Source organism: Astyanax mexicanus, chromosome 6 (genome assembly GCF_023375975.1).
Source record: "Astyanax mexicanus isolate ESR-SI-001 chromosome 6, AstMex3_surface, whole genome shotgun sequence".
NCBI classification, from domain to species: Eukaryota; Metazoa; Chordata; class Actinopteri; order Characiformes; family Acestrorhamphidae; genus Astyanax; species Astyanax mexicanus.
The window spans coordinates 29461234-29488852 of NC_064413.1; the positions used below are offsets into that span (position 1 = coordinate 29461234).

Consider the following 27619-nt stretch of genomic DNA (forward strand, 5'->3'; position numbering starts at 1 on the left):
CAGTTGATTTAAATTAAACCCCAAAAAGCAGGATCTGATAGTGAATCCACAGCCATTTGTCAAACACAACAGCTGATTCATTAAAGCACTTTATGAGTGTCAGGTCAGAACTCCACTCTTATCTGATCTGATGTGGTTCAGATGAGGATACATTTTCCTCTTTTAGACTCGGTTCCTCTCAGCATTTTTCCTTTCTGCTCTTTGGGACAACATATGTTGGAAGAAGCACTGAAAGAAACCTGAACTGAACTCACCACTGCATAAAGCCTGTTTTTGGGGCATATTTATGAGCAACATGTTACTGTGTGTGTTGCATCTGTAATATATATATATATGTTTACAAATAATGAACAAATTAAATAACAAAAAATAAGAGACCACTAAAAATAATGGGTTTTTTTTATTTTACCAAATTAAAAACCTCTGGGAAGTAATCAAGAGGAAGATGGATGATCACAAGCCATCAAACCAAACTGAACTGCTTGAATTTTATACTGCATAACTGCATAAAGTTACATTACATTACATTACATTACATTTGGCAGACACTTTTGTCCAAAGCGACTTACAATAGTCAAGTACAAAAGTAATAGAAGTTACGATAAAACATTTTTTAGATAGGGCTTAAGGAGGTCGAAGGGAAAAAAGGGATAGAGAAGTGAAGGAGGGGAAGAAGGAAATTAGGTTAGAAGTAGTTAGTGTGTTAGAGGTGTTAAGAGAGTAAGTGTTCTTTGAAGAGCTCATTCTTCAGGAGTTTCTTGAAGATAGCGAGAGATTCTCCTGATCTGGTAGTGGAAGGCAGTTTGTTCCACCACAAGTTATCCAAAAGCAGTGTGTAAGACTGGTGGTGTAAGACTGGTGATGCCAAGATGCATAAAACCTATTGTAAATGCCTTCATGACGGAAAAATGCAAGTCTGAATAAAGGATTTAGGATTTAAATGTTTTATTTACATTTTTTTTAAGAAAAAATGCTTGTTCTTATGCGTGTCCATCACAGAGCTAGCATTGTCTCTATCACAAGGATGAGCTCTTAAAAATCTCTTTCTCTCTCTCTCTCTCTCTCTCTCTCTCTCTCTTTCTCTCTTCCAGGACATCTGTAAAGCCCTGTGGTGCCACCGGGTCGGCCGAAAATGCGAGACCAAGTTTATGCCAGCTGCTGAGGGCTCTGTATGTGGGCCAGAGATGGTGAGGCACAGTCACAAGATCCACCATCTTCACCTAAAAATACAGCAAGTCTTGCTCTTTATTCACAGACGCTGCAAGGAGTTTTAAGAACTTATTGGGGTTAAAGGGATTCTCAGGGCACTGAATGTTTTTGCACATTTCTCGTCTTTCTGCAGTAACACACTGTATTTAAGGCCTTTTTGGCCTGAGTCAATCTAGTGACCTGGTGTGAAATACGCAGCTATACAGTATGGACAAAAGGAACAGCTTCTTATTTATTACTTTTGTGATATTAAAGGTATTAAAAAGAGATGATAGTATTTATGCTTAAGTAACTGTTTCTAATGTCCAGGGAAGACTTTTCTACTAGATTTTGGAGCATTTCTGTGACAATTAGTAAGGTCAAGATTTTGAAGATCCACAGCTTGATTTTATACACCTCTGTGATGGCACAGTAATTTTGAAAAAATAATCTGGTTACACATTACTGATTACACCTTTAAAATGTAATGTTTGTTACTTTATGGATCAGTTGCTTTTAAAAGGGACTTGGGAATTGTTCTCTATGCATGCCACTGCTCCAAACGTTTATTCAAATTTAATGGTGTGTTTTCAAAGCTAGTTAGCACCTGATTACCAGCACAGAGTGAACAACCAACCTTGATATTATCTTAACATCTTTAGCTGATACAAACTCAGAATAGTGTCAAGGAAACGCACATCTCTCTCCTCCCTCCAGTATTTTAGTTTGTGTGGCTGAGTGGTGTCACATGTGTTATGCATAGGCCAGATGTGACACTCGTTGTGTGAGTGTGTGTGTTCAGCCCGAGTGCTAGTTTTAGCCTGTTAGCTTGTAAGCTTGCTAGCCTGTATTAATTTTGGTGTGGTTGCGGCTGACAAGAACCATTGTAAGTTTAAGCAGTAAAGCTGTAAACGACTGTAAACATCTTTTATGTCCATCCTTTCAACGCGTCCAGTTAGACGCAACAATATATTTTTAATAAGGAAAATGACACAAACGTAACACACTGACTTGTATAAGTAACTTTAAGTAATCTGATTACTGCATCGGAAATAGTAACACATTAGATTACTCGTTACTGACATTACTGCTCTAGACCATGTCTGGCATTGAGCATAGTGATAGTATGTTCCTGTTTATCTGCTTCTCTACAGGGCCTAAAAAAGTTAATATGGATGGCGTGTATCCATATCTGTGTCAGCAATAAGAGCATCTTAAAATAGCTAAAAAATAGAATTTATTAGAAGGACTGCCCACCAACGTTTAGACATAGAGTTTATGTTCTGCAGTGCTGTGGTCTGTATCTAGTCCCATTCAAAAACCCATTCACAAAATAAGCAAAAAGACGCTTTGCTTTAAAGATATCAACAGTTGTTTGTCATTTTGTAAAAGTAATTACTCATCCCTACACATCAGTGCCTATCAATCATGTAACCAGTATTTATAATCATATTCATAAGGATTGGAACTGATCCCAGCTCAGCACACTTGCTCAGTTGAGCCCCTTGATCTTATGAACTATGAGAGTGCAACCTCAGCCTCCCAGAATTCCTTTCCTGTGAGTCAAGCTCGAAGTACCTGTGTGTTTGATGACCTCATGCTAGAGGGGTGAACAGTCTCCTGAACTCTAGTAGGGGACTTTTCTTAGGACATAAAGGTAATTGGTGTCCAGTTCTGGGAGGGATCTCCCCAGATGAATACATTCCTTCCCCCATGCACCAGATACACAGGCTGTATTTTTTTTAAAATACAGTTAAAGAGTATGAGCAATCAGTGTGTGTGTGTGTGTGTGTGTGTATGTGTGTGTGTTTCTGCCCTTTTCCTGCCCTAAGTTTAGGGTTTGGTTTGAGGATATATTGGATATGAAGGCTTAATCTGGTCCACTCCCACTGAGGGCTAATTACGCAGCTCCAGGATGTCCAGCCATGCACTCTTTGGAAATCTCAGCAACAGAGCAACTGGTGGACACAGTCCCGAAAGAGCTGTTATCCAGATTTAAAAGTTAATGTGAATTGTAGTCTGGAATAGAGTTGTGTATGTTCAAGAACTTAGCCATATAACATGTAGCACACAGGGCTGCTAGCAAATTCAGGTGAGCTTTCACTCTTAACCAACACCAACAATAGATCTTCTTTAGTGTCCATTAAAGCAGAAGCGTAATTAGTAGCGTTAAGTGGTTTCCAGTTGTGTTCTAATCAGTAGCTGGCAGTTTCTACTGTAAAATAGGCTTATATTGGGTTTATTCATCTCATGTCTCAATGTTTTCCATTTATCATTTTTGGGGTTATTTAAACTAAACAAAAAAAAACAACTCACTTATGTGTGTCGCATACATACCACCCCCTATCCCTGCCTACCTCCCAGCCACTGTAATGTATTATTATTTGCTGTAGATAAGACAATATATGGCAATTTTAAATCATTTTAAATAAAATATTTGGAAAATTCTCATGGTATAAAAACATCTCACCATTGGTTGTCCATTGAACCTAAATAAAATAAATGGAATCTTTATGCAGTTAGGACAATGGAATTGGACATCAGACACAGTGCAACACTGCTATGTAGCAGTTGAGGGGTTTAAACACAACACAAAAAAAGAACCAGTTACCATTAATCTTTATATGTAAACTAATAATAAGACACTAATACTGGTGTTTCGGGTACAGATATGTTACTAGTTTGTTTACACACTGTGGACTACTGTGGATATTTGATATTTATTTTTATATATAGTGTGTTCATCAGATTTTTTTTCGTTCAAGGAGACTTGCTAAATAAGTGCTATAATATTCAATGTGCATATCTTTATATTCTATATCTATACTTTATGTTTTGGTACTCTTGCAGTGGTGCCGTCGTGGGCAGTGTGTGAAGCAGGGAGACGATGGTCCGCACCCAGTGCATGGTCAGTGGTCCTCCTGGTCCAGCTGGTCTGACTGTTCCAGGACCTGTGAGAGTGGAGTAACATACAGAGAGAGACACTGCAACAACCCCAAGTGTGTACTAACTGGAAACATTAAGAGACCACTTCAGTTTCTGAATCAGTTTTGCTATTTTGATTTTGCTATTTATAGGTATATGTTTAAGTAAATTAAACATTGTTTTTTTCTATAAACTACGGACAACATTCCAAATAAAAATATTGTCATTTAGAGCATTTATTTACAGAAAATGAGAAATGGTTGAAATAACAAAAAAGATGCAGAGCTGTCAGACCTCAAATAATGCAAAGAAAACAAGTTCATATTTATAAAGTTTTAAGAGTTCAGAAACTAATATTTGGTGGAATAAGCCTGGTCTTTAATCACAGTTTTTATGCATCTTGGCATTTTCTCCTCCACCAGTCTTACTAATAACAGTGATCAGGATCATCTCAGTATTAAAATCTGGATTTTCTGGCTGTTGTATCTGAAATCTTCAATGTGGTAAAGCTCCAGGACCAGGATTGGGCATATCTGTTGTAGAGTGTTCTATGCATCCTGGAGGATGTGCTATGTGTCCTGTAGCCTCTGTTATGTGTCCTATAGTGTGTGATGTGTCCTGTAGAGTATATTATGTGTTTTATAATGTTTTGTGGTCTGTATTGTTATTATGCTGTAATGTGTTACCTTTTTCTTAACCTTTCTCTTTTTCTTAGTTTTTCTTTCTTCTTTTAATTGTCTCTCTTCCTCTCTCTTTCTCTCGCTGCCATCCAGGCCGGCCTATGGGGGCAGGTTCTGTGAGGGCCCGTCTCGCACCTATAAGCTGTGTAACACAGAAGACTGTCCGCAGAACGCTGTGAACTTCAGAGATGCCCAGTGTGCAGAGTTCAACAGCAAGCCCTTCCGTGGCTGGTACTACAGCTGGAAGCCCTACACACGAGTAGACGGTGGGTGGCCTTGATTTCCACAAGCACACAGACACAAATACACTCCACATGCAGATGAAAAGTAGGCTTTTTGTTTAGTAAGCAGGAACAGTTATAGAGGAATATCACAAAGCTTCAGAAGAAAGAAGAAAATGTGAATTTATTCCTAGAATATGTGCACATGCTTTCAATAGCAGTGAGGGACTGCAAAGGCTGTGTCACATAAATGAACCATGAAATACAATAAGTCTTTGAGTATAAACAGTTTTGGCCAAAACTGAGTTCTACAAACTCTTTACAGAGCTTTTTTTTACGTAGAAAGAAGCAAAGTGAAACCTGGTGATATGTGCACTAACCTAAACAGGTTATTTTTTCTTTATTCATGTTTCTAGTATCTGAATTGTATCCTGATAAGATTTTAGTCACATGCAGTAAAACACTTGGCAAACTTGGCAGTCAAAATCAGTCCCAGATGTGTAACTGTGTATAAGTGTGTGTAGTTACTGTGTACAGGTAACCTAAAAACCTTGTTTTTCCCAAATGTTCCAAGAATTTAAGCAAGAAAAAAATATTTGTAATTCAAAGTAAAAAAGATTAACTTACGTAACATACAGAGAAACAGAAGGACTACAGTCTTTCTTGTAATTATGGATTTACAAAGTGTCCTATGTGACCAGTGAAGCCAAACAAATGATGTTTTCTTTAACATGACGGCAACAATATGTGTTTATTCCCAGATCAGGATGTGTGTAAGCTCTACTGCTTTGCCGAAGGCTACGATTTCTTCTTTGCCCTCTCCAGCAAAGTCCGGGATGGAACACCCTGTACCCAAGACAGCTCAAATGTTTGTATTGACGGCATATGTGAGGTAATCGTCTTGTTCTTTAAAGGTCTCATCTATCTCGTCTATTGTTTTTTAATTCATTTTAAAATGTCTGGTTGTGCTCTCTAGTATGAATGAATGCCATGTGAGCTGTCTTTTTGTGAAAAAGAGTGCTCCAGTGTTTCTGTTTAGCCCTGCTTTAGTTTACTGAATAAGTGGTCTCTGAAGAAAGACAAGATTTGGGCTCTTGTTCGTGAATATTCATACATACAATCATATTGCCTGTGATTAGCTAACAGCACTGCAGCAGATCTGAGGCAAACTGCCTCCCCCCTACAGTCAATTTTGCAGCTTTAAAACTCAAAGGACAAAATGTTTTCAGGCGATGTTATTAATGCCACGGGGTGAGCGGAGGCTCAGTTGACGTAGACACAGTTCTTTTCCTAATCAACTTGTTTTTCTGAACATTTTCTTTTATTAGCTACTGCAGACAATGGAGTTTGAGGAACAGTTTAATATGCAGCATCATATACAACTCAGAGAGACCTACTGTATTTTACAAAGCAAAAGAAAAAGTGGATTTTACCATCATTTTTTTCCAATTGCTAAAACATAATTTTGTAAACTAGTCTGTTTTTTAGCTTTTTTTATACACAGATGCTGTGTATACACACATGCTGCTGCTTTTTTTTATTTTTCACCAAACACGGGTACAATCTAAATGTCAGGATGACAGATGTAACAGTAAAACAGCTGAAGTTGGGCTGCACTTGGTCCAGACTCTCACATTGTCAACCCATGGTTGATTTACTCTGATTTCATTCGAAAATGGTCTTCTTTGGACATTACTTCTCTCATTTTTCCTCCCCCTCTTTCTCTTTCTGCAATGTATTCCACTGTTGTAAAAAGAGGCTCATTTGTGGTGTTTTTATAGTGCAACAATTAAACAATGATCTGTTTGGCCAAGTGACATATACAGCTCTAGACACAATTTAAAGAGACCACTTCAGTTTCTGAATAAGTTTCTCTGATTTTGCTATTTATAGGTAAATGTTTGAGTAAAATGAACATTGTTGTTTTATTCTATAAACTACAAATAACATTTCTTCCAAATGCCCAATAAAAATATTGTAATTTAGAGCATTTATTTGAAGAAAATGAGAAATGGCTGAAATAACAAAAAATACGCAGAGCTTTCAGACCTTAAATAATGCAAAGAAAACAAGTTCATATTCATAAAGTTTTAAGAGTTTAGAAATCAATATTTGGTGAAATAATCCTGGTTTATAATCACAGTTGTCATGCATCTTAGCATGTTTTCCTCCACCAGTTGTGTCTTGTGCAGAGAACTGTGTTCAGCGAATTAAAAAAGTGCTGTTTTAAATTGCAAAGTGTGTCTAAAGAAGAGAATATGTTTTGGAGACTTGGAAAGAGGTTATACCTTTTGTGTGTTAGTTTAAATAATTATGCTACACATCATTTTAGAGTGTTAGCAATTGGAAAAAAACTGGAAGCACAGTATATAACGGCTTAAGGGTCATGTGTGTATTTTTGTAGGTGTGTTATCTGTCATTTGTGATGTGTTAAGAGTCCTGTTTTATGTATTTTTTGTGTCCTGTATTGTGTTATATGTCGTTTGTGATGTGTTAAGAGTCATGTTTTGTATTTTGTGTCCCCTAGTATGTATGTGTAATGCGTCCTGTGGTGTGTCATGTATCTTGTAGTGTCTATTTTAACTGTAGTTAGGGAAAGTGGTGTGTTTTCTGTGTCCTGTGACTTAACGCTCACCGGTTCATGTCCTTTGGTGTGTGCTGTATGCCCTGTGGTTTGTTATGGGTCTTGCTGTGTGTGTTATGCAGTCTCAGAGGTAAATTATGGGTCCCGTGGTGTGTGTTATGGATTGTCGGGTATGTATGTTTGGTCATGTGGTGTGAATTACATGTTGTGTGGTGTGTTTTGGTTACGGTTTTATTTGTCCTGTACTTTGTGTTGTGTGCTTTGTAGTGTGTTATTGGTCCAGTGATGTGTTATGGATCCTCTGGTGTATTGTGGGTCATGTGGTGTGTGTTATATGTCCTATAGTTTGGTTTGTTTTAAGTATCTTGCAGTGTGTTATTTGTTATGGCTCCTCTGTCATGTTTTTGTGTCTTGTGTATTTCTCTTGGATCTTTTGGAGAAATATTGCCGAATGTGTCTCTTAGCAGCAGTATAGGAGACATTACACATTATTATGCTGTACAGGTTAAGTGTTGTTGATATTATGTACATCTATAACACATTCAGAGCCTTCGTTCTTGGATGTACTAGTGTTCTTTTGCTCCATTCTTGTGATCGAAGAAGCATTGACAGCTGATTTCTATAGACTTTGGACAACCAAAAATTGTACTATGCTGTTGTAGTTGCCTAGTAATCATACAGCAAATTATTATTCACAAGTCTTACTTATCAAGTCTGTAAACCCAGTACGCTGAACGTGCCTTTTTTAATTAGAAAGCATTTAAGACTTTAAAAAAGGAAAGAGGAGATTAAGAAGAAAAAGAAGAAGAAGAACCATCGAAGAAAAAAAATTACACACAGGAAGCGAAAAAGAGCATATGGTAAAGAAAAAAAGGGATAAAAATAGGGGATGTAGAAAGATCAGAAAAAGAAGGAAAGGAGGAGGAAAAGAAGAACAAAAGGAAGAAGAACAAGAACAAGAAGAAAAACAAGAACAAGAAGAAGTAGAATAAGAAGCAGAAAGTAAAGCATGAGACAGAAGGACAAAAAAACTGACAAAAGAAAGCTGAAGAAAGAAAAATAATAAAGGAGAAGACGAGGGAGACAAACGTGCTGCAAGAGAACAGATAAGGAAAAGTAGGAGAATACAGTGAAGAAGATGGAGAAGAATGGGAAAAAGAAAAACAAGGAAGAGAAGAAAGAATAAAAGGTGAATATAATGAAGGAGAACTTAGAAGAAGAAGGAGTAGGAGAAGGAAAATGAGAAAGAAGAACATGGAAAATAAGGGGGTGAAGTAGGAGAAGATGAAGAAGGAAAAAGAGTAAGAAGTAGAAGAAGTGAAAGAAAAAGAAGAAGAATCTTTCATCTCTCTGCGTGCAGTAACTGTGCCTCTGTGTGCAGTGTAATATGCCCTTGAGCTCTGGCCAATCACTAATCTGTCCCGAATCCAGAAACAAAAGCTCCCTTTGGACGACTCTGGAGGACTCTGGATGCAAATCAATTTCATGCCTCGTATGTTTGCCCAGAGACAGCCAGCTCCAGTTCCATCTAATTTAATTTTACTGTGAGTGGTGTATTTCAGCACTCAACTGTTTACCTTGTCAGAATGACATGGCCTGCCTTTGTCTAATGAAAGAAAGAGAAATCATTCTGACGTTAAATGATGGCATATTGCAGTGGAGTGGATAAATGTTGTTTCAGTTCATGTGATTTGCACAAACAGTTGCTGTGACTTTTGGATGTGGCTCATTGGTATTGCGCTTCTACTCCAAATGATCTGTTGGAGAACTACATGGAATTGGGGTTGCTTTAAAAAATAGTATAAAATATACAGAGGCTCTGGTGGTCCAGCGGCTAAGGCCTGCCACTATGATCAGGAGATCGCCATTTCGAATCCTGTTCATGTAGCTTGCCTTCGGCTACTGGAGCCCTGAGAGAACACAATTGGCCTTGCTCTCTCTGGGTGGGTAGATGGGGCTTTCTCCCCTCATTACTCTAAAAAGTGATATTGCTCAGCACAAGGCGTCTGTGAGCTGATGCTTTGGAACCAAGTCGCTGCTCTTTCCTCCGAGTGCACTGTGATGCTACTCAGCAATGCTGCATCAGCAGCAGTTTGAAAGAGGCAGTGGCTGACTTAACATGTATCGGAGGATAGTCTTCACCATCCTGGTGTTCGAGTATAACTAGGGGAAGTCCTATGAGTGGGTTGGGTAATTGGTTGTGTAAATTGGGGAGAAAAAAAAAAAAAATATATATATATATATATATATATATATACAGTGAGTCCAATAAGTATTTGATCCCTTGCTGATTTTCTTTGTTTGCCCACTAATAAAGACACTATCCTTCTGCACTTTTAATGGTAGATGTATTCTTACATGGAGAGACAGAATATCAAGACAAAAATCCAGAATATAATTTTAAAGAATATATTTTAATTAATTTGTATTTCAATGAGGAAAATAAGTATTTGATCCCTCTTGCCAAACACACTCAATACTTAGTGGCAAAGCCTTTGTTTGCAAGCACAGCGGTGAGACGTTTGTTGTAGTTAACCACAAGTTTAGCACACACACCAGGGGGAATTTTGGCCCACTCTTCTTTGCAGATCCTCTCTACATCATGAAGGTTGGTGGGCTGTCGCTTGGCAACTCTGACCTTCAGCTCCCTCCATAGATTTTCGATCGGATTGAGGTCTGGCGACTGGCTGGGCCACTCCATGACCTTAATGTGATTTTTCTTGAGCCAATCCTTTGTTGCCTTTGCTGTATGTTTAGGGTCGTTATCATGTTGGAAGACCCAACCACGGCCCATTTTCAGATCCCTGGCAGAGGGGAGGAGGTTGTCCCTCAGGATTGTGCGGTACATGGCTCCATCCATCTTCCCAGTGATGCGGTGAAGTAGCCCTGTACCCTTGGCAGAGAAACACCCCCAAAACATTATGCTTCCACCTCCATGCTTGACGGTGGGCACAGTGTTCTTGGGGTCATAGGCAGCATTTTTCTTCCTCCACACATGGCGGGTGGAGTTGAGGCCAAAAAGTTCAATTTTGGTCTCGTCTGACCACAAAACCTTCTCCCAATAACTTGGTTCATCTTTCAAATGATCATTGGCATACTTGAGGAACGCCTCCACATGTGCTCTCTTCAGCAGGGGTACCTTTCGGGCACTGCAGGATGTGAATCCATTGTTGCGCAAAGTGTTGCCAATTGTTTCCTTGCAAACTGTGGTCCCAGCTGCCTTCAGGTCATTTGCTAACTCCTGCCGAGTGGTTGCAGGACGATTTCTGACCGTTCTCAGCATCATTGCCACCCCACGAGGCGAAATCTTCTTTGGAGCACCGGGCCGAGGTCTGTTGATTGTCATGTTATACTCTTTAAACTTTCTGATAATTGCACCAATAGTTGTTACTTTCACATCCAACACCTTACTAATCTTTTTGTAGCCCATTCCAGCTTTGTGAAGGTCAACAATTCTGACTCTGAGGTCCTGTGACAGCTCTTTGGTTTTACCCATGTTGGAGACTTGAAATCTGTGTGATCTGTCTGATTCTGTGGACAGGTGTTTTTCACACAAGTGATTAGTGAGAACAGGTGGCTTCAGGTCAGGTAACAAGTTGATTGGGAGTGTCTAACTGGTCTGTAAAAGCCAGAACTGCTAATGAATACTAAGGGATCAAATACTTATTTCACTCCATGAAATACAAATCAATTAATATATATTCCTTAGATTTATTTTCTGGATTTTCTTTTTAATATTCTGTCTCTCCATGTAAGAATACATCTACCATTAAAAGTATAGAATGATCATGTCTTTATTAGTGGGCCAACGAAGAAAATCAGCAAGGGATCAAATACTTCTTGGACTCACTGTATATATATATATATATATATATATATAGGCCATTTTAGGTGAGGTATGACATCATACTGTCTGTGTTATTCAGAGCACTGTCAGCACACTGGTACCATTAAACACAACATTCTGTCCCTTCTCCACTCAGAAATGCTTCTGCTTTCAGTTTAGAAACAAAATAATATGGACTGCCACTTTAAATTATAAAATGTTCTTTACATGTTGGGAACATTTCTTGATGAGTTTAAATTTCAAAATGATTTTGAATTAAATTAAAGCAGGTAACTAATAACTGGAATGTCTCCTGCAGAGGGTGGGCTGTGACCGGGTGCTGGGGTCTACAGCAGTGCCAGACATGTGTGGCGTCTGCAATGGCAACAACTCTACCTGCAAAATCTACAAAGGGCAGTACACCAAACAGCACCAAGCAAATCGTGAGAAGTTTGTTTTGCCCCTTATAACATATGCATGTGCATTTTTGCATTTTCGCCATCTTCAGTTTTTTTTTTTTAATTTTCAGTTCTTAATCTCAGTACAGTGTTATTTTTGAGGTTACTTTAAAAGCTGATTTTAAACCTGAAAGCAAGTTCAAATTTATTTTACTTTTCCACTGTTTTTGTGTGTATTAGAGTATTATGGAGTGGTTACTATCCCGTCAGGAGCTCGCAGCATTCGTGTTGTAGAGCTAAACACCTCCAGTTCCTACCTGGCTTTGCGGAACAGCCACAAGAAGTACTTTCTTAACGGCCGCTGGATGGTGGACTGGCCAGGCAGGCACTCTATTGCTGGGACTGTGTTCGACTACAAGAGACCCTACAATCGTCCAGAGAGCCTGACCTGCACAGGACCCACCAACGAGACCCTGGTGGTGGAGGTAAGGGTTTTAAAAGTTACATCTAACCAAAAAACAAAATTATATATTGAAATTGTATTGATTTTACATACACATGGCTATAACATCAAAAATGCTGTCGTGACACTGGTCTAATATTGGACGCATTTTGATGCAAGAAAAGTTTAGAAAGAAGAAATAAAGTGTATCTTATTACGTATTATACATCAATTAGTTCCGACCTCACAGTCTGATTGGTTGAGAAGTGTTCTAACTCAACAACACGTCCGCGGAGTGATCCAGATTTAGTGTGAGAAGGCCGTGCTGCCTTCTCACACTAAATCTGGATCACTCCGCGGACGTGTTGTTGAGTAACGGCCAGCAGCAGCATTAGCTTAGCACAGGCTAGCGGCAAAGTCTTTTGCGGAAAAAAAGGAATGAAATTCCATCAGTTACCTCGACCCCAGTCTGATAGCCGAACAGTAACCAGCCAGGCTAGTAAGCTAAGATAAGCTAATGCTAAGATAAAGTTAAGCTAACCTAACCACAGTCCAGCAGGTGCAGCTACCCTGAGAGCTAGTTAACCAACACCACCCGGCAAAACAGGCAGAAATCCTCTGAAACGTGCAGCTTTCACACGAAGACGAGGGGACAGTTTCAGCGTTATTTCACGGTCTTGTTTTTCGCTTTTTCCCAATTTTAATTTCAAGCTAATGTTCGTGGTGTTAGCCTATATAAACCATAAACCATTTTATAGTTTTAATTCTGTTACAGTTCACTTTTTGTGGAACTACTTCTTGACTGAAGGCACAGTCTGTAAAAAAGCATATTCATTATCAATTTCTTGAGGTTCCCTGATATATTTTCTTCATACATTTTTGTAAAAAGAATTGTTGAATAAAAGCAATAGAACACTTGAGGTTGTGTGTTATCGTGAACATCACTGTGTCATAAAATCTCCCGATTCAATTGATAAGTGACTGGAACTATTTAAACATGTACTATTAACCATATCCTGATGCACCACTCCAATGATTTATAGTCTTTCTGGATTATATGGCCTCTACTGTATATCCTGATCTGGCTTTGATCCAGCTGGACAAGAACAGATGGATTGGCAGCAGCACAGCACAGCAGGCAGAGTGCTGAGATCGCTGAACTAATGACTTAACTCAGGCTTCATAGACACATTAGTTGAGATCATCCTCTTTTCTATATTCTGAGACATGTACGTAAAGATGTGTTTTTTGTTGCTACTGCTGTTTCATCTCATAAAGAAGCTCTCAGAAATCTATACATTTTATATGATCACATGATCGTTTGTTAAAGATTCAGTGTCAGCGTGATTTATTCAGTTTTATTCAACTTTGACAGACAGTATCTCAACTCCAGTGTTGTTCTTGTCCAGCCGGCTCACTGTCAGATTTGAGTATAAAGTTTCTATCATAGATCCTGGCATCTAAAGTCTTATTTAAACCAGGCACTAAAACAGGTGTGACGTAGATTACCTTGGACTGTGTAAAGTAATAGTTTTGTTTAATTTCATATCAATTTGTTTAATTAGATTAACAGTTAATGCTTTCTGCAGTATAATTGTATGAGTTCATTTACTTGTTCAAAATAAAATACAATAGAAATCATTAAATTTAGAATGAATTTACTTTTTTAATTACTGGTACAAGAAATAGTAATATTTTTTCTTCCTTGTTATGACCAATACCTGGCATTTGTCTAGTCATACTCTAAAATAAATCGGCAGGAATATATCTGTATAATCTTATTTGTTTTCTTTTCCAGATTTAAGACATGAAATTAACAGCATTAATTAGGACTGCACAATATGGGAAAAAAAATATTAAAATAATATTTTCCGAGATACATACAGCTATGGAAAAAATAAGAGACCACTTAACATTGATAAGTTTCTTTGATTTTACCAAATTGAAAACCTCTGGAGTATAATTAAGAGGAAGATGGATGATCACAAGCCATCAAACAAAGCTGAACTGATTGAATATTTACACCAGGAGTGGCATAAAGTTATCCAAAAGCAGTGTGTAAGACTGGTAGAGGAGAACATGCCAAGATGCATGAAAACTGTGATTAAAAAACAGGGTTATTCCACCAAATATTGATTTCTGAACTCTTAAAACTTTATGAATATGAACTTGTTTTCTTTGCATTATTAAAGGTCTGGAAGATCTGCATGTTTTTTTGTTATTTTAGCCATTTCTCATTTTCTACAAAATTTTCTACAAAAAAAAAATAAAAACATACAAAAATGTTCAACTTGTTTATCTAAGATTGGAGTAAAATGGCATAAATAGCATGTATTTATGTATTTAAAGACAAAAAAAAGTTTTTAAACTAGTCCATGGAACAGTGTCCATTATTACAAAAGTATGTATTTTTCTAAATGCATTGAATGCCCCAGCCATGAGCTAACATTTTACACTCATTTGTCAGTTTAGTCATTTTCAAATCCCACCCAGTAATAAGGACTATTACACATTGCTTCCACTACTGTGCTTGAAGACTAATTGTTCTTTAACAAATCTAAAGAAAAAGCCCATATAACCGTAACATATGTTCAGTGAAACCTGTAAGACTGTTCCCAAACTCACAGATTTCTCTGCTGTCTTGTGAAATTTCACTCTGTCTTATCTAAAAGTTATATAAACACTTCATCCTTTTCACTTATTGAACTAGATGGAATATTTCCTAGAATAATAATTGAGTGTACTGAAAGACATCCATACAAAATATTATGCAGATCTACGAGGCCTTCTGATTTACAAAAACAGGAACAGATCTAGAAATCAAATTATAACTCAGCAAAGGCCAAAACTAAGCCGACTGAGTGTAGTGATGGGAATTATTATGTGTAGGTTTATGTTAGCTTTGCTCTGTTCATTATCAGGAGCTGGATAGAGTGCTTCCTGAGCTGGAGATTCTGACTCTGCTACAAACAGCCTTCTTAAAAGCTGTAGAAAAACAGTGATAATGGAGTTTCCAGTTAAAAGATTAGTTAAATTATGTGTAAAAAAAATGTTTTCTTAGAGATTAACTTGTAACTGAACAAGTACAGTGGCATGAAAACTTGTTTGCCCCCAACAGATTTATTTTGTTTTTGCTTTTTTGTCATACTGATTTTTTTCTGATTATCAAACAAACTTTAATACCAGACAAGTAAATATAAAAGCACTTTTTAAGTGATTTTGTTTATTAAAAAAAGAAAAAAACTATTCAAAAACAATCTAGCCCTGTGTGAAATAACTTTAATAACTTGGTTGTGCCACTCTTGTCAGTGGCAACAACTGCAATCAAGCTTTACTGATAACTGGTAATGAGTCTTTCACATCTCTGTGGAGGAATTTTGCTCCACTCTTCTTTTCAGAATTGTTTTAATTCACCTACATTGGGGTTTTTTGAGAATAAACAACTTGTTTAAAATCATGCCACAACATCTCAATCAATAAGCCATTCAGAGGTAAACTTGTTTGTGTGTTCTGGGTCATTGTCCTGCTGCAGGACCCAAGTACGCCTAAACTTTAGGTCTCAGACAGATGTCGGACATTCTCCTTCAGGATTGTCTGGTAAACAGCGTAATTCCTGGTTCCAAATATTATAGCAAGTTGTCCGGGTCCTGAAGCAGCAAAGCAGCCACTACCACCACCATTTTTTACATTCATTATGCTGCTCTTTTTCTGAAATTATATGTTAGTTTTACGCTAGATGTAATCATGTAATAATCATTTAAAAAGTGAAAAACATTGAATGAGAAGGTGTCTACACTTTTATCTGGTACTTTAGGTCCACTGTACAGGCGCGTGTAGTCCATTTGTTACAGTTGTTTTTGTTAGTGTTTATGATCTGTTGTTGGACTGTCCTACATGGTATTTGTTTGTGCTTTGTGTGCAGATTCTCCTGCAGGGTGTTAACCCAGGCGTACGGTGGGAGTACAGCCTCAGCAAGGCTGAGGTCGCAAAGGAAACCCAGACCAAACACAGCTACACCTGGGCCGTCGTCCGCTCTCAGTGCTCTGCCACTTGTGCCAGAGGTATGTAATTGTTATGCAAAGCAACAAAGAGAAAAGGCAGAGAAACACTAAAACTAAAATCCTACTTAACATTTAAGCAATTCATATTATAACATTCAATAATTCATATTATTTTATAATATTTCAACCGTACCACATAAAGTTGGACAGACCTTCTTATTCAACGTTTTTCTTTATTTTTTTATTTAATAACTTTTCTTCATTGTAGATAAATATTAAGACATCAAAACAATTAAGGGACACATACGGAATTACATAGTAAATAAAGTTGTTGTCCTCCACAATCCCCTGACCTAAACCTGATCAACTGAGATGGTGATTTGGGATGATCTTTCCTTCACAGTGTGAAGGAAAAGCAACAACTATTGTTCAGCACTTCCAGGAACTCCTTCAAGACTAAACTAAATGTTGCTTCTGAAAAGATACAAAGTATAAAACATATTCTATTGATGTACAGCTTTAATATCTTTAATATTACATTTACAATATAAAAAAACTAGAATGAGAAGAGATGTGTCCAAACTGGTACTGTGTACTAATGCAGAACTAAGAAATTAATGTTAATGTTAAAGTTATGTTAATTTGTCAGGAATAGAAATGGTGTTAAAAAAATTCTAACAAGCAGTGTAAATATTAACTCCATTACTTATTATTCTATCAATATTTAGTGCATTGTTATTCCCTACCTCTAACAGGTAAAAGTTCAATTAGGATAATTCACTCGTTTTTCAAAAAAAAAAATTGTTTTATGTTTTACTACTTTATTACTTTTAAAAGACCAACATATAAAACACAATAGTTATACGTAACATTGAAACATAACATTGCAATTTTGTTTTAGTTTTACTTTTTGCAGGAGGTGGCTGCAAATATGTTTAGATATTATATGTTGATTACACTAATTAAGGCACACAGAAGTTTCATAATGAAAAATATTTAACCATTTTTCCTCTTCAAAAATCCTGAAATAATACGTTTTTTTTTTCTTTAAAAAATGAGATAAATGTTTATTTATCTTTATATTATGAAAGAAATGCTTGAAATGTCATTTTTTAAATCATTAGTCAGTTACATATAATCAAATAAATAAAGCTTCTCCTTAACAAATGGTGTTGTCTCAAGTCTAAGAGGCCTCAGCCTATATTAAACCTCTTTTAAACAAAAAAAAAGGTAACCTGGAAAGGTGAAAGATGCTAATGTAATGATTCTTTTGTAATAATGTATTAATTGATGTATCTATGTTTTGACTGGGTATTCCTTAAGCCTTTTATTTGGCCTAACCTTAGGAATGAAGCAGAAGCTTCCCTATGTATCAGATGTTGCTGATTATCTTTTTGGCTGTCTCTGGTGGGCTGTGCTGGTCTGTACTAATGAGAGCCTGACCTGCGCGAGGCTCCAGAACTCAGTCTGTTCCCATACTGTGTGAGGAAGTGATTGAGTGGGAGCATCCTCGCCTCTTACCTGAGTCTGTAATTACTGCATAATGACCTGCAATTAGACAGAGGACAAGAGCTCAAAACAAGGGTCAAACAGCCTCTGGCCAGACTTTACAGACTTATTGTTATTTATTAGCTGTACTATAGGTTTACGTTTAGTGCTGACACTGAGTTTTAATTGAAGTCATTAGGTGTCATTACTGTGAGCGGGGATGACATTAAACAGTCAATTTAGCTCTTTGAGTCATCAATTGGCTATTTCATACTGGTTTTTAGTTTCATGCTTTTATATATTGTTGACACATAATGTATACAGTGTATAACAATGTTTGATATAGCTATTAAATGTTCCTAAATTTACTAGGCTTTTAAGAACATTTTTTGTGTTGTCTGTTTATGTACCACAGGTGAGATGAATGTGAAGGCAGCATGTTATAAAGATTTCAGAGTGCAGGTGAATACCTCCTACTGTAATCCACGCTCACGACCCAGAACCGGCATAGTGCCCTGTAACACTCAGCCCTGCCCTCCCAGGTAAGACTACACTTTTAATCCTGTTAGATTAGATACAGTGTATCACACTATTTGTGAAATGTACAGTGTTTTGCAAAAGTTTTAGGCACCAAAGCAAATTACACTAATCCATTTATCTCAGCAATATAAGTGTTTTGCTTAAAAAAGCACCACATATGAACAGATGCAAATAAACAAACATACAGTAAAATGTAACAAGGAATTCTCATTTTTAACTAAGTATGTTATATCCTGTGAGCCAAGATGAAGAAATAAGTGTAGTTCCAGATTTCTCCTGGATGTGTATATGTCCAGTTCCAGCAGCAGCTCACCTGATGTACCAAATTTACCAATTTACCAAACCAGGTATTGATATGATGAGAACTAGAAATAACTGTATTAAACTCAGATGAGGAGAGATTAGGAGATGTTTTAAGGAAGACAGGGCTGTAAAAGCTCTGCTTTTTGTAAAATTGCTGTTTGTATTTATTGTAATGCTGGTGTTTTCCTGAACTAATAAACACTTACTTCACAGATAAGAAGCTTTTTCTTTACTACAAATTTACACAGGTGCCTAAAACATTTGCACAATACTGTATGTATCTCTGATTCAGCATAGACTTTGCATTTCCCACAAATGACAAAATCAATAAAAAGTGTAGATTTTTCAATACTAATTATTTTATTAGGATTATAACTGTAATGATTGTGTTACAGCTACAATTACACTTTAGCTCAGCTCATTTGGCTAAGGACCAGTGCATATCTCAGAAGTTTACTAATTATAATTCGCTGTCTTTAACTGTTTTTTTTTTTGTTTGATTTTTACAACAAAGGCCTTAATTAGTTATATCAGTCAATCTGTAATGCTGTTGAGACAGCCATTAGCTCAGTTAAGAAGAGCCCTATCTTTATTTTACTTTTTTATGTAATTTTTTTTGGAATTCTTGTTTTCCTATTCATCTTGTAAATAAATAAATTAAATGTTTAAATTCTCAACTACAATTTAACAGTTTATGTTTATTACTAAAAATATGACTAAGCATTTAAAAAATAGACACTAAAAACTATAAACACCTATACCTCGATAGTTTGATTTAGCAGTTTGGATACACTTCTGTTCTGAAACACTGCGTTATTCAGCGACATTGGAATACCCAAAACTAAATGGAAATGGAAATGTAATCCCAATAATGCTATTCCCATGCAATTCACTGTGATGTAACGAACAAATACAGAAGCATGACAACATGGTTAATAAGTTAAGGTGTTAAAAAAAACATTCGTTTTTGTATAATTCACAATATCTTATTTAATTTTTTTTGCATTTGTGTCTTTTTATCTAAGAAAGTTTTTATGCTTCAATTCTGCATTTCTGTGTGATTCTCTGCATCACAGCTATCATATTGGGTTATTGCTGAAGATAACAAAAGCTTGGTATTACCCCTGGATTTATAAGGCTTAAACCTTAGGCTTAAACAAAATGAGTGTCAGATCAGGGAATTATTTCAATTATTTCTTTTTGTCAGTGTCTTATTCATAAATCTGCTCATTAGAGGGTTTATGATGATACATGTAAGTTCATGTTTTCCGTAATTCTATAAATATATCACTATATTAAAATTAGAGGTGTACCATGTTTTCTTTCACTATATAAAATATACACAAAGCTTGTGTTTATTGTGTTTATTTGAAATATTTTTTAGCTTAGATTTAGATTTAGCCGACCTTTGTCTATCTTCGGTGCGGAGAGTTCCCTTTAACAGAGAGACAGTTTTAGTGCAGATGGCCTCCAGCATAGAGCCTGATTCACGCAACCTCCATAAAAGACAGCTAATCAGACTGGGGAGTCTCTTTAAACCATTAAATACTTGAACCTGCCGTAAAACCTGCCTGATTGCAATGCTGATTTGGTCCCGAGTGAGACTGAATTCTGTTTGGCTGCAGCGTTTTTTAGTTCCCTGTATCCAGCTAAGAGCCCCCCAGGTGGATTACAGTGCATTAGAACAGCTTTGTCTGTGTGGGGCGTGGGTTGGATTCCTCACAGCCACCCAAATGATGTCTGGACTGGTCAACAGAGCTCTAGTAAGATACAGACCAGTGACCTAACACACTTCCTTCACGAAAAATGTGTGAAGTGCAAGCTGGAATGTTTTTTCTGAATAAGTAATGAGTTTACTTTTCTTCTCTCTCTGAACGAAATGAAGCTTATACAAATGAACTAAGCCTGCATCTGTTTTAAGCTTGCCAGAGCAAAGTCTGAGGATGTTCTTGGTCACCTCTTTTCACATTGGATTGTCTGAAGACATGATTTATTTAACCCTAAGGAGCTAAACCCTAAAGCTCATGAAGTATCATACAGCTGTGCAGTGACATACAGCTCTGGAAAAAATAAGAGACTCTTAAAATGATGAGTGTCTTTGATTTTACCAAATTGAAAACCTCTGGAATATAATCAAGAGGAAAATAGATGATCACAAGCCACCAAACCAAGCTGAACTGCTTTTTTTGTTTACACTAGGAGTGGCATAAAGTTATCCAAAAGCAGTGTGTAAGACTGGTGGAGTAGAACATGCCAAGATGCATGAAAACTGTGATAAAAAAACGCAGTTATTCCACCAAAAATTGATTTCTGAACTCTTAAAACTTGAATCATGAATATGAACTTGTTTTCTTTGCATTATGTAATGTCTGAAAGTACCTCTTTTTATATTTAGGCATTGCTCATTTCACAATATTTTTATTTGTAATTTGGGAGAAATGTTGTCTGTAGTTTATAGAATAAAACAACAATGTTAATTTTACTCAAACATATACCTATAAATAGCAAAATTAGAGAAACTGATTCAGAAACTGAAGTGTTCTCTTATTTTTTTAAAAGCTGTATATTGAACTTTCTGAGTGCATCACAGGGGAGTGTTTGAATGTATGTTTGTTTATCTGATCTTGTTAACAGAATGTAGAAGTGCTGGGTTAGTGCTTGAGACAAAAACAGCTCCACCTTTTTAACAATTCAGATGCTTTAATAAAATATTTATATGTTGCATATATCTAGTTCTAACAAGCTTCTATAACAAAATGATAATAAATGATAATAGTTATGAAAATGTGTTATTTAAGTTACATTTGGATTTTACCATCACAATAAGAAAAATCATAAATGAGCTGCTTGATTAATTAAACTGATTCAATTCAGTTATTTTGTATGAATATTCAGAACTAAGTCTCTACCCATACAGGGTTAAATGACTTGATGACTTCACAATGCGTTAAAGCCTTGCTGACAGATTTATTTATTGCTGCTGGAAGAGGTCAGTGCCCACTTCCAGCTGAAATACCCTGCCACTCTGGGCACTGCAGAAACAGGGTGTGTTCGGGGGGTTTTCGCCCATGAAGCAACAAGTTCACTCAATTTGAGGAGCAGGGAGTGTCCCCCTCCATTACTCAGAGACTGGCACCCTGAAAAGGTCACCCCTCATCTTTTCCTGGGTCAGTGACAGTGCTGAACTCATAGCACAGATCCAGTGCAAAGATAAGGCCTGGGAGATGCACTAGCACAGTTATAAAGAGGCTAGTATAGATAGATTTACAGTGTATGTATATCTTCTGTTCAATGAAAAAGGGTTATCTCCAAAACAGAAACTTTACAGGAGAGAGATTAAACATTCTTAACTTTTAATGGAAGTCAGTTTTGGAAGTTTATTTCAGGTCCTTTAGGAGAATTTGTGGTGATCCATTCATCAATAATTTTTTGCAGAGTGTAAGAGACAGTTTGTGTGTTCAAATTATGGAGTATATAGAGATACATGGACAGCGATGCTATGTATATATGTATGCATATTAGTATGGATAGTCTCCTCAAGCAACATTACATTAGCAGGTATAGTATATATAGGAATAGTAAGGGACAGGCAGGGTCAGTAACAATAAGGCAGCAAATATAAACAACATACCAGAGGATGTTGCACAGTAAATCCAGTAACGAAAAGGCTAAGGCACACAAAAATTGATAGGCAATGGAATAAACAATAGAGAGGGCAAGGCATAAATCGAGAGTCAGAAACAAAAACAAGTCAATAAACACGTTGTAGAAGAGCTAGATAACTAGCTTTATTTCTCAGCAGGGAACAGAGAAAACTGGGGGGTATTAATACTAGACAGACCAGGTGGAAACAATCAGTAACAGGGGGAGTGGGAACGCTGTAGCATCAGGTGATCAGCAGAGTCAGAGAAGTTAATTGAAGTACAGTATCTCTGCAATGAGAGGGTGTTTAAACATTCACAACTAACACAATTAAAGTGAAGGAATTGCTGTATATGTGCTGGCTCTGTGCAGAAGCTGTGATTGGGTTATTCATATTAGGAGTGTGTTGAAAGCCAGCATTTTAATCAGCTTAGTTTATTAGTAGTCAACACCATATTTAAATGGGATCAACTCTCCCATTTCTTTCATTACTGCTCCATATATTCTTTCCATTCCTCCTCCTTTTCTGTTTCTCTCTTCTATTTCTCCATTTCCATGTTCCTCTGGGATAGGAGAGGAGCTATGACTACGACACCAGCCATGCTTGTTAACTGTTCTTTGATGTAATGATAAATGAAAGAACAAAACAATACAAAACAAACAAAGATCTCTCTCTCTCTCTCTCTGATTGGATAAATCATGCCAAAGGGTTCATGGACTGATTTCAAGTCAAGTCAAGTCAAGTCAAGTCAAGTAGTTTTATTGGCAATACTGCATATGTACAGGACATACAGAGAATTGAATTACGTTACTCTCCTTCCCAAAAAATACAGCAAGTACAGAAAATAGATATATAATATAAAAGAATGGGAGACACCATATGTACAATACAACAAAGACACAACATAGCCATGGACATGCGTGAGACAGAAGACAATAGTGCAATAGTGATGGGGGTGAAAATAAGATATATAATATAAAAGAATGGGAGACACTATATGTACAATACACAAATAGACATACGTAAGACAGAAGACAATAGTGCAATGGTGATGGGGTGATTAAGAGGGACTGAGAGTACAAGTATAAACAGAACCCGTATAAAAAGTAGTGCAAATATGGTATATAGCTTAAGGCTGGTAAAGTGAATGAGTGCGTGAACTTCTTAAAGTTCACAGTTTATGGTGAGTGTGTAAAGTGTGTAATGCAGTGCAGTTATAGCAGTAGTGCAGGTATGGGATGTGTAGTGCATGTGTAGTGTAGTTTATGGGATGTGTAGTGCGTGATTTTGTTTGTCAAATATTGAAGAGAATGAGCTCATAGGGTGATGATGAGGAAAGGAGTATGAGAGGTTTGGGTGGACATGAGCTGCATCAGTGTGGTGCTGACAGGTTGGATGTTTTGGAGTGATGGGGGAAGTGAGCGATTTGGTGGCTGAAGGCCTAGACTGTCTACCACAGAGCCGTGGGAGCGAGACAAGCAAGCAGAGGGGAGGACAGCAGGTTGATGTCCAGTAAAGTGAAGCACAGAACAAATCACAACAATGCCTCCAGATGGGTGGACCTGGACCTCCACCATACATATGTGTGTATATATGTATATGCCCTTTCACTTTGTCTCTTTAGTAGTGGATAATCTTCTACTACTGACACTACATACATACATAGCCATAAATCTGGCACTTTTAATTAAATGCTCAGAAATATCTCTTTCTGTGGATCTTAGTTCTGTCATCACGCTTTTCTTTGCAGCTCATCAAAGTAGCTTGCTAGTTCAGTCATCGTTTAGTCATCAGAAGCGTCTAGCAGAATACACACACACATCTTCATGCTCTTGAAATATATTGGTCCAGTGGAAGCTGAACTTAGCTCTCCCCAGTTTCTGGAAATATGGCTCTTCAGAGACTGCTGTAGTTATTTCATGTCTGACTAAAAGCTTGAGAAGCTCTCATTGTGTCTGCTGAATGGTGGCCTGTCTGTTAGAATAACTGAATTACAGCATGGAATCATCTAAATTGTGAGAGTAGAAAATGCCATTGCTTTCAACCAGACTTGTGAGAGAGAGTGAGTCTGACAGTGTAACGTTTTGTTTCTGCTTTGGAAAAATTCCTGGTTACTATGAGATCTCAGTCACATTTCATTTAATACCCCATCTTAATGGCATTACCTGAGTCTGATGTGTCATTTGGTTGGAGTGTGCTGTGTAATATGGTTGTCTGGGGATTTGTGCTGTGTGTGCACACTTTGTGTAGTTAGTAAGACTGCAGGGGTGCTATCTGAATCTACAATATTGGTAAAATAAACTAGCATTCTGATATACTGTTGTGTTGCTATACATCAGAGGTCACTAATAGGCGGACCGCGGTCCGGGTCCGGACCCATACGTTGTACAATCCGGTCCCAAACCGATAAAGTACTGAGAAGGATTTAATTCTGACCGTGTTCATTTAAAGCGGCGGAACGTTTATTGTCTTTTTGGTTTACTTGCTTTACAGCGCAGTAAACTTACAGACCAATCAAGTGTGCTGTAAAATCACCAAACGCTCTCCTCTGCCAATCAGATCTGTGCAGATGCGAGAGCACGAAGCCACACAGGCGGAGCAGGCGGTAAGAAGTTGGAGAATAAAGCGAGAAAAGATGATAATACAGATGGCGCGCACCAGAAAAAAAAATTAAAATACTACCTTTATAAAACATATTAACAGTAATGTAACCGAGCATTTTTAATTAAAGAGAAACAACCGAGACAAGAGTGCAAAATATTCCACTTTACTTCACCTGATCAGAAAGAAAAAAACTCCCTTGCTCGCAGGCGTGCTCTCTTTTTACTCCCAAAACAACCCTACCTCAAAACTAAGGCAACTTCCAGGGGCAACTTCCCCCATCAGTTTTACTCACAACATAATAAAGTCTGATACAGTAATAATATTAAATTAAATAAAACTGCTGCTTTTTAAAAAAGCTGATATTTTGGCCAGGTTCAGCAAACATTTCTCCATATATTGTATACTTTGTCATACATGTAATTATCATGACAGGCAGGCGCAAATCTAATATAAATAAAATTAAATAGAATAAATATAGCATTTTGAAACAAAGTTAACATACAGATTTACATTAAATGACTCGATAAGTTAAATTATTGAGGGTGTTTTCATTTATTTTATGATAGATTGATAATGTAATTATTGTGACAGGCCTATTTAAAACAATACATATTGTTTAAATATACTAGTATGTGTAATTTGTTTTGTCTTTCAGTTGTTACATATTGCCTCTGGTAGCATGATGTGTATGATTTAATTAGCCATAGGTGAAATTCCACATTCTGCAGTGTGACATTGAGCATGTCCACATTTCAGGGACTATGCTGAAACATTATACTGTGCAACCCTGGTGTACTCTAGGTAGTATACATGTTCTATCTAAACATGCTATCTGAGTGTACACTTTGAGTGTATGCTTTTAGTATGGATCTTCTAGGAAAGTATACAGTCTGAATACAGTATATGATAGAGATGTAATGGTACATTTATATGAACCATCACAGTACGGAGGTCACGGTTTGGTTCATGCAAAGGCACGCAGAATACACGGTACAAGCAGTCTATTGTGGAACCAATAAACGTAATGCGAAACTAATGTTCACTGGAGTGTTGCACCTGGAAAGTGTAACTGTAGCACTGTTGATATTAGCAACTCATTACTGCCCTGAGAAGTTTAGCTCTGACTGGAAACAGTGCACTGCATATGATTCAAATTGTCCTCACACTCTCGCTGAGAGAGAGAGAGAGTATTTGTAGTTTAAGCAGTTAAAATAACTTGTAATAATTTGTACATTTGTTCTTAATAAAGCACCACTATGAGACTCATTGTTTGTTTGTTCCAACAAGATCCAAAAGATGGAGCCTCTCATGATGACAGCACACAGCAAATTCACAAATCTGAAGTTAAACAAAAATGTGTGAAAGTGTTAAATTGTGTGAGTTTATTCTCCAATATAAACTAAAAGTTGAGTGGAGGGGGACTCTTTGGTGGTGTAGTTTTTTTTTTCAGAGTTTATTCCAAGGTGTTGAGGAGCGTGACTGAACTCTCTAATGGGCGTGTTCCCTAATCCTAGCTTACCATCAGTGAGAAGTCTTGTCCACTTGGGCTACCTTCCATGGGGTATTCCATTATATTTTATATAATGGTTGTTTGCTTTGCCAATGTGTGGTTGGCTAAGCAAGTTACAATTTTCTGCACTGTTAGGTATGCGCTGAGAACTGCAATGCAGGATGAAAAAAATATACACTGGCATAAACTTGTTGAGTATGAAATTGTTATTGTAATGAGTAATGATGCTTTTTGTTGTCATTTTTATTCCTAAATGTTCCAGGGTTTAAAATATTAGTTTAATAACACAAACATTTGCATTATTTTTTAACACTGTAAAGGAGTTTATGTTAAAATGAACTCCAGCTGAGAGCTGTATTTTACTCTAGATGGGATAAATATTTTAACTCCCACAACAGTTCAGATTTACCACCTGAACAGAGTTACTTTAACTCTGTTGTAGGGTTTATTTAATGGTCACACACACATATACACTTAAAATAAGTTGATAAACTCTCAGGGAGTTTATTCCAAAAAAACAGAATTTGCTGTGTAGGAGAGAAAACCCTGGTTTCAAGCATTAAATAAAAGAGCTCGAGCCCCGTTACAACATTTCATCCCAAAATACAAAACATTCTACACATTTAAAGGTAATTTTGCTTCATACATTTTAACACTGCCCTTTTATAAACACAGAATCACTGTATCATTCTCTTCCTGTGTCTTCTACAAGTATTTTGTAAGTGTTTTAGGCTGCAATGTAAAAAAAAACAGTTGGTTTGAATAGAAATGTTTTAAGCTACAATGTAAAAATAGAGCAGAGCATCACCAGTGAAGAGTTTTTCTGGATTGTGTATTCTATAGCCTATAGATATGCTGTGTGAATGTTCTCACTAAAGTCGTTTTCACACTTTACCCGGTTACTTTTACTGGTAATGTTCCAGTTTTGCGTCATTCACACATGTAGCTCTTGAACAGTACTTAACTGGGACACACACACACAAACACACACACACTCATACTGGCTGTTAAAGTCTCAACAAACTGTGTGACGTCCTCAGCCTGAACATCTAACAGCTTCCTCATTTCTGAAACATCTGCAGAACACACTCTCGCTGGAGTTTTCTCACACAAAAAAACAGAACACGTTACTGTAAAAACACATTAGCATGATCACATAGTCACAGAAGCTTCTGTTTAGAACCATGTAAAAAAATACAGTAAAATGTCATTCAGTACCAGTCAAAAGTTTGGACACACCTCAAATTCAGGATTTTTTTTAGTATT

General features: G+C 37.0%; 1 protein-coding gene across 1 annotated transcript in view; it reads left to right on the forward strand.

The window, feature by feature from the left end:
• LOC103024154 (A disintegrin and metalloproteinase with thrombospondin motifs 16) overlaps window positions 1-27619 on the forward strand; it is an 86265-nt gene that overhangs the window by 44042 nt on the left and 14604 nt on the right. Inside the window, exons 11-18 of the mRNA XM_007254528.4 lie at window positions 1092-1187; window positions 4039-4187; window positions 4887-5059; window positions 5776-5906; window positions 11744-11867; window positions 12063-12307; window positions 16187-16325; window positions 18169-18295. Of these exons, the coding sequence (XP_007254590.3) occupies window positions 1092-1187; window positions 4039-4187; window positions 4887-5059; window positions 5776-5906; window positions 11744-11867; window positions 12063-12307; window positions 16187-16325; window positions 18169-18295 (1184 nt within the window). The remainder of the gene's footprint in view (window positions 1-1091; window positions 1188-4038; window positions 4188-4886; window positions 5060-5775; window positions 5907-11743; window positions 11868-12062; window positions 12308-16186; window positions 16326-18168; window positions 18296-27619) is intronic.